The 11,181-nt window shown below is 49.5% G+C and overlaps 1 protein-coding gene and 1 long non-coding RNA gene across 2 annotated transcripts in view; one reads left to right on the top strand and one right to left on the bottom strand.

Annotated features, from left to right (window-relative positions):
• Positions 1–355: 355 nt before the first annotated feature.
• On the bottom strand, positions 356–2,284 carry LOC114806510. The gene is made up of 2 exons (XR_003754547.1): positions 2,091–2,284; positions 356–1,182 (listed from the first exon to the last, which is right to left on the bottom strand). It is a non-coding gene; the product is annotated as an uncharacterized LOC114806510 (long non-coding RNA).
• An 11-nt stretch (positions 2,285–2,295) lies between these two features.
• PDZRN3 (PDZ domain containing ring finger 3) overlaps positions 2,296–11,181 on the top strand; it is a 271,788-nt gene continuing 262,902 nt past the window's right edge. The window contains exon 1 of the mRNA XM_029051249.2: positions 2,296–3,296. Within this exon, the coding sequence (XP_028907082.1) occupies positions 2,580–3,296 (717 nt within the window). The 5' untranslated portion in view covers positions 2,296–2,579. The remainder of the gene's footprint in view (positions 3,297–11,181) is intronic.

Raw genomic sequence — 11,181 nt, 5'->3', positions numbered from 1 at the left:
AGAAATATTCATTCATTCATGCCCCTGTATTTATTGAGCCCTTACAGTGTGCAGAGCACTGTACAGAGCACTTGGGAGAGTACAACAGCAGATACATTCCCCGCCCACAACGAGCTTACAGTCTAGAGCTTGTGTTATTAATTGGGGTATTTTAGTATCGAGTGAGCTCTGTTTGCTAAGGTAGAGACGGATGATCAGATTATACACAGTCCCTGTCCCACATGGGGCTCACAATCTAAGAAAAGGGGGAGTGGATGTCTTGTCCTTTTTCCAACAAGAAAACTGAGGCACAGAGAAGTTAAGCACCTTGCCCCAGGTCACACAGCAGGCCAGCGGTAGAGCTGGGATTAGAATCCGGATCTCCCAATTCTCAGCCCCGTGCTCGGCCCAGGTGCTTTCCAGTAGGCCACACCGCCTTCCCCAGGCTGAATTTCAGTGCCCTTTCATTAAAGTGAAAACAAGCCAGCAGCAGGTGGTGTATACTTAGATTCCCTTTGTTTTCAAAGTGACAGGCAGTTCACCACTTATAGGCTCAAAATTCTGCTATGAATACAACACTGAAATCCTCGAGTCTGTATAATATTGAATTGTCATTCTTGAAGATCATTTTCCAAGCATTTTTCCCACTTGCCTCTTGGACAATTGTCCTCCTCAAATTAACCAAACAGTTATTAGGATGTGCTGTTAGCTTCCATTCCTTCCTAGTGGGTAACTCTGAGCTGATGAATTGCAAGGACTAGCTTCCTTGCTTAAAGAGGGAGTCTAAGTTCCAAGCCTAATTATTAACAACTTCGTCGTGCCTTTTGGTGCCATAGAAAGATTGCTCGTGAAGTTTTCCAGGAAGCCGAATATGAGATAGGTCCCAGGTCCAGGTTTATCTTATGCCACAGGATGAGGAACTTCATGACTTTATCGAAATGAGTTTTGTTTGAAGCTTACTGCTTTGTTGACATTAGCATACCTGTGAAGTCTGCCAGAAAACACACTGACTTTGTTGACATATTTTCTTTCTTCCTCGTCTCTTGGTATGTTACTTAAGAGCAGAACCAAAATGCCTCAGTATGTGGAAACCTCATCTTACGGTAGCTAGAATAAAAGCCCCTTCGATTTTTTTACTGCCATCTTCTGCCTTTATGTCATTCCGCTATGCTGAAGTAGTTAGGAAGGGTCACGATGCTTCAGCTGAAACATAAAAGACATGTAAAAAGAGTAATTAGCAGATGGCTGAGGTCATTCTGATTTCCCATTCACAGCGAATTGACAAATGTGGGGCTATAACTTCTCCATTTCAGTCAGTATCTCGCTGGAGAATTCGACTTTCAAATGAGGGGACAGAACTTCACTTTCCTCTCAATAACAAGAATTTAATAGTGACTTCGCAGCGCTGCACCAGGAACCGCCCTCCCCCCGCCCCAAACCGACTCATCTGAGACAACCTATTTTGAACCTTCCACCCAGCTGCAAATCCCACTGAATTAGTGATTTATTCACCGCTTTGAGGTGGTGCCTTACTGATGACGGCGGAATAAGACCAGATGTGTGGACTACATTTTCCTAGCATTAACAATAATAATAATGTGTAGTTACTTCACTACTATTCTTAAAGTCGTAACCTGCCGAACCAGACTCATCCTCCCCTGTAATTTGGATTAATAAGGTGGGGTTGCAGGGTTCCCTTAAAAAATAAAAATTTTTAAAAAGTGTGTGTGCGTTTGGTGGGGGAGGACAAGGAAGGGAGGAAAATCCCAAGTGTGATTTTCAAGATTTGACTTGAAATAAGTCATTTGGATTTTTTTTTGGAAGCAGGAATCAGGAGTCAAAGCATACTAGAGTTTCCGCAGAAGGGTGAAGGGGGAAGAAAAGTCCCCAGGAGGATTCGCAAAGGCCAAATTCTGCGAATTTAAAGAAGAGAAGCCTTTTGCCAGTTGCTCAACTTTTCACCTACTCCGCCTCTCTCCAAATAGGCTTCGCTTCAATGTCAAAGTGGGGGAGCAGTCGGCAGCCCCCCGCCAGAAGGTTAAACAAGGTTGCACGCGGATTTCCTCGGGGCCGCGATAACCCCGTGGATGCTTAGGGACTCCCAATAATACCGTATTCTCTGACGCTTCGCGGCCTGGTGCCCCCCCGGGCCGTCCCTTCTTAACGAGCGACTGCAGGGTAAGAGGCCGTTGGCTTAAGCGTCTGGTGAAACGTGCGCGCTGGCTCGAATCAATACGGCCGAAGAGTCCTCTAAAGTATTTCCAAGGAAGTCTCGAGCAATTAGTTCAGTCCGTAGACAGCCTCGCAGCAGCCAGCCTGTCTGGGGTGCTGCTTCCGATGACGACCAGCAGAGCCGTTCCAGTTGTACGAACTCTCTTTGGCGCCTGGGCTTTTCGGAGAACTTTCGGCAGCGGCCGGTAGGAGTTTGGGACCGCGAGGCTTTGGCTTTCGCCGGGCGGGTGGCTGGCTGACGACTGGCTACGGGCTTTTCTCTTTCTCCTCTCCCGTCTCCGGAGGTCGACCCCCTTCTCTTGGCTCGGCGTCTCTCCGTCCGGACTCCCCCTCCTCTTTCTCCTCCTCCACCTCCTCCCGCCCAGACCATGGGCTTCGAACTGGATCGCTTCAACGGGGACGTGGACCCGGACTTCAAGTGCAATCTGTGCAACAAAGTTCTGGAAGATCCGCTCACGACTCCCTGCGGTCATGTGTTCTGTGCCGGCTGCGTCTTGCCCTGGGTCGTCCAGCAGGGCAGCTGCCCGGTCCAGTGTCAGAGGATCTCGACGAAGGAGCTGAACCACGTCCTGCCCCTCAAGAGCCTCATCCTCAAGCTGGACATCAAATGCGACAACCACGGCCGGGGCTGCGAGCGGGTGGTCAAGCTGCAGCAGCTGGGCGAGCACGTCGAGATGTGCGACTTCTCCCCGGCCCGTTGCCGGAATAAGGGGTGCAGCGAGGTCCTGAACCTCAAAGACATGGACAGTCACATGCGGGAGAGCTGCGAGGCCCGGCCCGTGGGCTTGTGCGAGCAGGGCTGCGGCTTGGTGCTGACCCACCGGGAGCAGCGAGCGGGCGCGCATTGCTGCTTCCAGGCGCTCAAAGCGCACAACGGCGCGCTGCAGGCGAAGGTGGCCGGCCTGGAGAAGGAGCTCAAGAAGGAGGCTCTGAGGGTGGGAAAGCGGGAGAAGTCGCTGGTGGCCCAGCTCGCTGCCGTGCAGCTGGAGCTGCAGATGACAGCGCTGCGCTACCAGAAGAAGTTCACTGAGTACAGCGCCCGCCTGGACTGTCTGAGTCGCAGCGTCGCCTCCCCGGCCAGCAAGGTAGGGCAGTGCGGGGCTGGGATGGGGGAGAGGAAGAGATGCTGGGGATCCCGGCGCGCCCCCACCTCCTCTACCCGCTCGCCTTGGCGTCTTTTCCCCCCCTCCCTCCTTCCTTCTCCCCCTCCCAGTTTTCCTTCTCCCCAGCGGCTCGAAGCCGCCGCCGCCGTCGTCTGCCGCCGTCCGCAGCGGGAGGGCAGACATCAGCTGCTTCTCCATCCTGGCCCCGGCCTTGCAGAGTTGGAGCTGCTCCCGCTTAGGCGCAGACTAATTGCTCCGCGGGGCTAAAGCGGAGCGGATGCGCAGTTGGGGATGGAAACTCTTCACCAGGACCTCGGGATTGCCGCTGCGGACACGCTTGGGGATCCTGGGGGCGGGAGACGGGGAGGCTGCTGCTGTTGCCAGTAGGGAAAGAGTGGATGCGGGCTTCCAAACTTGTTTTTGTTTTATTGTCCCTCGCAGCCACTCTCCTCCCGGTAACCTAGCCTCTCTTTCCCCATTTCCCTCTCGCGTGTCCATAAAATCTGTTAACTTTTTTTTTTTAAATCAGGAGTACCTTCTTCCAACTCACCCACAGACTTGTCTGTCAGCTGCAGACTTAGCAGCTGGTGGACTCGGGGTAAAGCGCAAATATTTACAGTTAAGCGGCTCAGCCCCGACTCCGAAGGCATGCGAAAGAAGAGTATGAGTGTGCATGTTACCAAAATAAAGGGAAAACGTAGACTTAATACCTGCCGCTTAACCTCAGAGCCCAGGAGATAGGTGTTTTATGGACTCCCTGGATAGTTAAGCCACCCTTATTTATAAATAAGCCATTCACTCTCCCAGGGTATATACATCATTCATTGTTAAGCTAGTTTATTGTTTTTTCAGGCCTCTATTTGCTTTCTGTAGTGTTTGGGTAAACACTCTCTGAATGGGAAAACCACAAGGAGGGCTTTTATGTGCAACAATATTTTGAAGGTCTATTGGGTGGGGTTGAAATACGATCAGCGGGGTTAGGCTTGTAGATGAGGTGCTGCTGTGCGAGCCTAGAGAGAAACACTTTTTTAGTCCTTAAACTACCCTCTGAACTCCCCATAGCACAATTCCATGTTTTTCAGGACAATCAGACAGTTGGGACAGACCAGATACCCCAAATGGTCTCAGAAAGAAGACTTATCAGTACTCAAACGACAACATTTTATTAGGAAAACCTGGAAGTCTAGCTGCAATATCCATTTGCCACCAACGCATAGAACTCTGTGGAACAAACTTTGCATGGCTGAACTTTCAGCTGTATTTATTGAGCACTTACTGGGTCCAGAACACTGTACTGAATGCTTGGGAGAGAGTGATACAACAGAGTTGCTAGGCAAATCCCCGACCCACGGTGAATTTACAGTCTAGAGTTTATAGCCAAGAAAATCTCTTCCTCAGGTCCAGTGAATTTGGAGTCAAAACGAGGCTTTTAAGAACTCTTTGGGTTTTTCCTGCCATTTGAGTATACTACTAAATGAACCTTCCCACAATAGGCTGGAATAAGTATTCTTGAATTTTTAATGCATGCCACAAATCCCTTGATGCATCCCAGTGTTTACTTGTCCTTTTTGTAACATGGATTGGACCTTACACATGTGGTAGACACACCTTAATCTTTAGGACTTGGATGAATTCCATACAATGGCCCAGCCTTAATCTTAGAATAAGATTTCTGGGCATTGTTACAACATACAGAATACCCCAAATATGCTGGCACTGTATCTGGGTAGACACAGCCCCTGGGTCTGGAACACCAGCTCCGTGGAGGCAAAGAAAGAAAGCTGTCGCCCCCATTTGACTGGTGCTGTAGGAGTGAAGCTGGTGGTTAATGGCTCTGCCACCGCAGGTTTTTAAAAAATAAAAAAATAAATGGTGGTATTTGTTAAGCGCTTACTATGTGCAAAGCACTGTTCTAAGTGCTGGGGGGATGGGATACAAGGTGATCAGGTTGTCCCACGTGGAGCTCACAGTTTTAATCCCCATTTTACAGATGAGGTAACTGAGGCACCGAGAAGTTAAGTGACTTGCCCACAGCCACACAGCTGACAAGTGGCAGAGCTGGGATTCGGACCCATGACCTCTGACTCCCAAGCCCATGCTCTTTCCACTGAGCCAAAGCAGCCATATCCACCCCACCTCACCCCTCGGAGCTGGAAAGTGGCAGAGACTGGAGCCGGGATGTTGTTTCTCTCTCTCTCTATTTCCCCTGCCCTCCCTCTTTCTTTCCTTTTTTTTCCTCTGTTCACTTCTGGGCTCAAAATGAAAAGTCAGCACCACCGCACTGGAATTTTTTTTTTTTCCCAACTGAAGCTCCTTAAGTTTTGTCAAGGCATGGCCTTCAGATAGTAATATGATGGTAGACAAAATGGGGGTTTAAATGCACCTATCTGTGTTTCTATTCCATCTAGTTATAGAATCACAGAAAATGCACCAAATGTTTCCTTAGTTGTATTTATTGAGGGCTTACTGTGTGCAAACTAAGCGCTTGGGAGAGTACAACATAAGGCACATTCCTGCCCACAGTGAGCTCATAGTCCTGAGGGGGAGAAAGACATTAATATGAATAGATAAATTTCTGACTAGAGTGCTGCGAATTTCTCCAGACAGCGCGTTGACCACCGGGTCTTCCCCTCTACCCAACCTCCTTTCAGACTGGATTGGATCAGAGCAGTCCTGGGGATGGGGCCTACTTTAGAAAGTCTGAGTCAGGACTCCTCTAAGGCTGATCAGATATTCTGGTGCTCCCCGGACCAGCTCAGCTCTCCAGAGGGTTTCTCTTGTCTGGTCAGCTCCAACCAAAGGCCTTAGAGGTCTAGGCTGGGCTGCACTTTATATCTTCTCCTGACTGGCCTGAAATGGGCCCTGCTCAGGATGAGTAAAAAGGAGAAGCTGAAGAAGGGTGATAACCTGCAGAATGGTTTCCCAGTAGTGGTTAGGTTCAATTCTAGAGTTTTTTTCCAGTCTGGGTAGATCCACCCCCAGCCAGTTTGCAACACCCCCAAACTACAGAAACAGATTCCTTACCTTTCGTGACCACCGGAAATGAATGACTGTAGTCTAACGATTGCATAGAAAGGTTTTCCAGATGTTGGAGCCACCTTGAACACTCATTTCTAAGACCATGCACCACTGAAAACACACTTTCCACACCTCAGAATTGCACCAAATAGACTTTCCATACCATAGATGTGGAAATGCTGGTGAGTTCAATAGGATGGCTTCCTCCCCATCTGTTATCTTCCTTTATGGGAATGGTCAGAGACAGTTAAAAATTTGGATTAATAGTTGGAATTAGCCACAAAAGATAAATCACCAAGAAGATCTATTTATCATTTCAGAAATCACTTTTGAATCTACTAACCTTCCTAGTCATGATCTAGGGTTCACTCTGGTTTGCCAGGCCATGGTTCATGTCATCAGAGACGTTAATGTCGTCAGAGACGTTAATGTCGTGTGCAAATCCTTTTGCTTCTGGGAAGAGGAAAGTCTTTTATGGGAGGCGATCAGAATTCTGGAGTGTCCTGGAGGCTTAGATTAGTAGAAGTAAGAAAGGTCTGTTATAAACTAGAAGCTACTAATATTTGCCTATCTTGGTCCTTTCAAAGGGCTCATATTTCCTGAGAACTTACTGTGTGCAGAGTCCTGTGCTAAGCGTTTGGGAGAGTGCACTGCAACAGACTTGGTTGACACATTCCCTGCCCACAGTGAGCTCCAGGATGTCTAAAGGGTGGAGTCTGGTTTTGTTGCACTGAACAGAACCTAAGAGTTACCTATCAGAAGATAGGTTTAGACTATCTGTAGTCTAAACCTTAGTCTAAACTAGACAGTCGTTTAGACTGTGAGCCCATTATTGGGCAGGGATTCTCTCTATCTTGTTGAATTGTACATTCCAAGTGCTTAGTACAGTGCTCTGCACATAGTAAGCGCTCAATAAATACTATTGAATGAATGAAAGAAGAGTGGTGGAGGCAAAAGGAGGCGTTGGAGTTGCTTCTCCCCCCCCACCCCCCAACAGTTTTCCATGTTTCCCCTTTGCGGCCTCAGACCAATGGATCCCATTGCCACTGCCTCAAAGTCAAGGAACTGAGGCCCACTGGGTAGGATGGGACAAGGGGAGGTGGTGGAGAAGGAATTCCCAGTTGAGTTGGATGGACTAGAGGATCCTTTTTCACGCTGGCCTTCCTCACACTGTCTCTTTGCTTCAGTTTGTCGGTCAGTCTTATTTATTGACCACTTACTCCCTGCAGAGCACTGTACTAAGCGCTTGGGAGAGAACGGTATAACAGACACACTCCCTGCCCACAGTGAGTTTACAGTCTTGAAGGGGAGACAGGCATTAATATAAATAAATAAAATTACAGATACGTACCTAAGTGCTGTGGGGCTGGGAGGGGGGATGAATAAAGGGAGCAAGTCAGGGCGACGTGGAAGGGAGTGGGAGAAGAGAAAAGGAGGGCTTCGTTAGGGAAGGCCTCTTGGAGGAGATGTGCCTTTGACGGTGGGGAGAGTAATTGTCAAATATGAAGAGGGGGGCCATTCCAGGCCAGAGGCAGGATGTGGGTGAGAGGTCACTGGGGGGATAGGTGAGTTTAAGGTACAGTGAGAAGGTTAGCATTAGAGGAGTAAAGTGTGCGGGCTGGGTTTTAGGGGGAGAGTTAATGAGATGAAGTAGGAGGGGGCAAGGTGATTGAGTGCTTTAAAGCCAATGATAAGGGATTTCTGTTTGATGCGGTGGTGGATGGGCAACCACTGGAGGTTCTTGAGGAGTGGGGAAACATGTAGAAAAACGATCCAGGCAGCAGAGAGAAGTGTGGACTGGAGTGGGGAGAAACAGGAGGCAGCGAGGTCAGCAAGGAGGCTGCTACAGTAATCAAGGTGGGATAGGATAAGTGCTAGGATTGAAGTGGTAGCGGTCTGGATGGAGAGGAAAGGGCAGATTTTAGCCACGTTGTGAAGGTCGAGCAAGCAGGATTTAGTGATGGATTGAATATGTGGGTTGAATGAGAGAGGAGTCAAGGATAACGCCAGGTTACCCCGACAATTTAAAGGGACCCATGTCATCAGTGCCACTGTCCCCGGGATCCTTACCCTGTCCCTCGGAGACTGCAGAAACCTGGTACTTCCTCACCATCACCCAAGCCTTCTCTCTGCAGCATATTCCTTCCCTCCCTCCCTCTAGTGTGCTTCCCGTCTGATTAAGGAGTAGAGGACCATGTCTCATGCTTTGCCTGGTTCAGGATCTGGCACGTGGTGACTCATTAATGGTATTTAAAACAGCTCAAATTTTTACTGCCACCAGGAACTCCAAGCTCTGTCCCATCTATTCTTGCACCCCACCCCCTCCACCCTATCTCAAGGAGGCAGGTGGGGGCTTAATGGCAGCCTCCAAGTCTTTGACCTGGATGAAACAGAGGCCTAGAGAGGTGAAGGGACTTTACAACAGTGGCTCTTCACTGATGTGGCCACTTCTCCAAGGGACCCTGTATCTAGTATGTTATGTGCTATTCCTCTAACTGTAGGGGTTCCTCAAGGGTCAGTTCTTGGCCCTCTTCTGTTCTCCATTTATACTCCCTTAGTGAACTCATTCGCTCCCACGGCTTCAACTATCATCTCTATGGAAATGACACACAGATCTACATCTCCGCCCCTGTCCTCTCCCCCTCCCTTCAGGCTCGTATCTCCATCTGCCTCCAGGACCTCTCTACCAGGATGTCTGCCTGCCACCTAAAACTCAGCATGTCCAAAACTGAGCTCCTTATCTTCCCTCCCAAGCCCTGCCCTCTTCCTGACTTCCCTATTACTGTGGATGGTACGACCATCCTTCCCCTCTCTCAGGTCCGCCACCTCGGTGTCATCCTTGACTCGGCTCTCTCATTCACCCCACACATCCAGTCCGTCACCGAGACCTGCCGGTCTCACCTTTATAATATCGCCAAGATCCGCCCTTTCCTCTCCACCCAAACGGCTATCTTACTGGTACAGGCTCTCATAATATCCCAGCTGGATTATTGTGTCAGCCTTCTCTCTGATCTCCCTTCCTCCTGTCTCTCCCCGCTCCAGTCTATTCTTCATTATGCTGCCCGGCTCATCTTCCTGCAGAAACGGTCTGGGCATGTCACTCCCCTTCTTAAAAACCTCCAGTGGTTGCCTATCAACCTCTGCGCGAAACAAAAAGTTCTCACTCCAGGCTTCAAGGCTCTCCATCACCTTGCCCCCTCCTACCTCTCCTCTCTTCTCTCTTTCTACTGCCCACCCCGTAGGCTCCGTTCCTCTGCCGCCCACCTCGTCACTGTCCCCTGTTCTCGCCTATCCCGCCGTCGACTTCTGGCCCACGTCCTCCCGCTGTCCTGGAATGCCCTCCCTCTTCACCCCTGCCAAACTAACTCTCTTCCCCTCTTCAAAGCCCTACTGAGAGCTCACCTCCTCCAAGAGGCCTTCCCAGACTGAGCTTCCCCTTTTCCCTCTGTTCCTTCTGCTGCCTCTCTGCCCCCCCCCACCCCCTTCACCTCCCCTCAGCTAAGCCCCCTTTACCCCCCTTTCCCTCTGCTCCTTCCCCTCTCCCTTCCCCTCCCCTCAGTACTGTGCTCATCTGCTCATTTGTATATATTTTTATTACCCCATTTATTTTGTTAATGAGATGTACATCCCCTTGATTGTATTTATTGCTACTGTTTTTGTCTGTCTCCCCCGGTTAGACTGTAAGCCCCTCATTGGGCAGGGATTGTCTCTATCTGTTGCCCAATTGTACATTCCAAGCGCTTAGTACAGTGCTCTGCACAAGGTAAGCGCTCAATAAGGGATCGTGTCTACCAAGTCTCTTGTACTCTCCCAAGTGTTTAATATAGTGCTCTGCATCTAGTATGCACCCTACAGCACTTATGTATATATCTGTCATTTTTTATTCACATTAATGTCTGTCTCCCCCTCTAGATGGTAAGGGAATGTGTATGTTGTTATATTGGACTCCCAAGCACTTAGTACCGCACGCATAGTAAGCTCTCAATAAATAGGATTGAATATATAAAAGTGCTCAATAAATACCACTGATGCTATAGCTTTGTGAAGAATTGCTTTCCACTTTATGCGTGGCTTAGTGGAAAGAGCACTGGCTTGGGAGTCAGAGGACGTGGGTTCTAATCCTGGTCCCGCCACTTCTCTGCTGTGTGACCTCGGGCAAGCCACTTAACTTCTCTGTGCCTCAGTTCCCTCATCTGTAAAATGGGAATAGACTGAGCCCCATGTGGGACAATCTGATTACCTCGTATCTACCCCAGCACTTAGAACAGTGCCTGGCACATAGTAAGCGCTTAACAAATGCCATAATGATTATTATTAGACCCATACTTAGTAAAGCACTGTAGTATTTATTGAGTGCTTACTGTAAGCAGAGAAGCAGCGTAGCTCAGTGGCAAGAGCCCGGGCTTGGGAGTCAGAGGTCGTGGGTTCTAATCCTGGCTCTGCCACTTATCTTTGGGCAAGTCACTTCACTTCTCTGGCCCTGCCGGTTTCACCTCTACAATATCGCCAAGATCCGCCCTTTCCTCTCCACCCAAACGGCTACCTTACTATTACGGGCTCTCGTTATATCCCGGCTAGACTACTGTGTCAGCCTTCTCTCTGACCTCCCTTCCTCCTCTCTCGCCCCGCTCCGGTCTATTCTTCACTCCGCTGCCCGGCTCATCTTCCTGCAGAGACGATCTGGGCATGTCACTCCCCTTCTTAAACAACTCCAGTGGTTGCCTATCGACCTCCGCTCCAAACAAAAACTCCTCACTCTAGGCTTCAAGGCTCTCCATCACCTTGCCCCTTCCTACCTCTCCTCCCTTCTCTCTTTCTACCGCCCACCCCGCACGCTCCGCTCCTCTGC

This window comes from Ornithorhynchus anatinus, chromosome X1 (assembly GCF_004115215.2).
Source record: "Ornithorhynchus anatinus isolate Pmale09 chromosome X1, mOrnAna1.pri.v4, whole genome shotgun sequence".
In the NCBI taxonomy this organism is placed as follows: domain Eukaryota; kingdom Metazoa; phylum Chordata; class Mammalia; order Monotremata; family Ornithorhynchidae; genus Ornithorhynchus; species Ornithorhynchus anatinus.
This window is presented reverse-complemented; position numbering and strand designations above follow the sequence as displayed.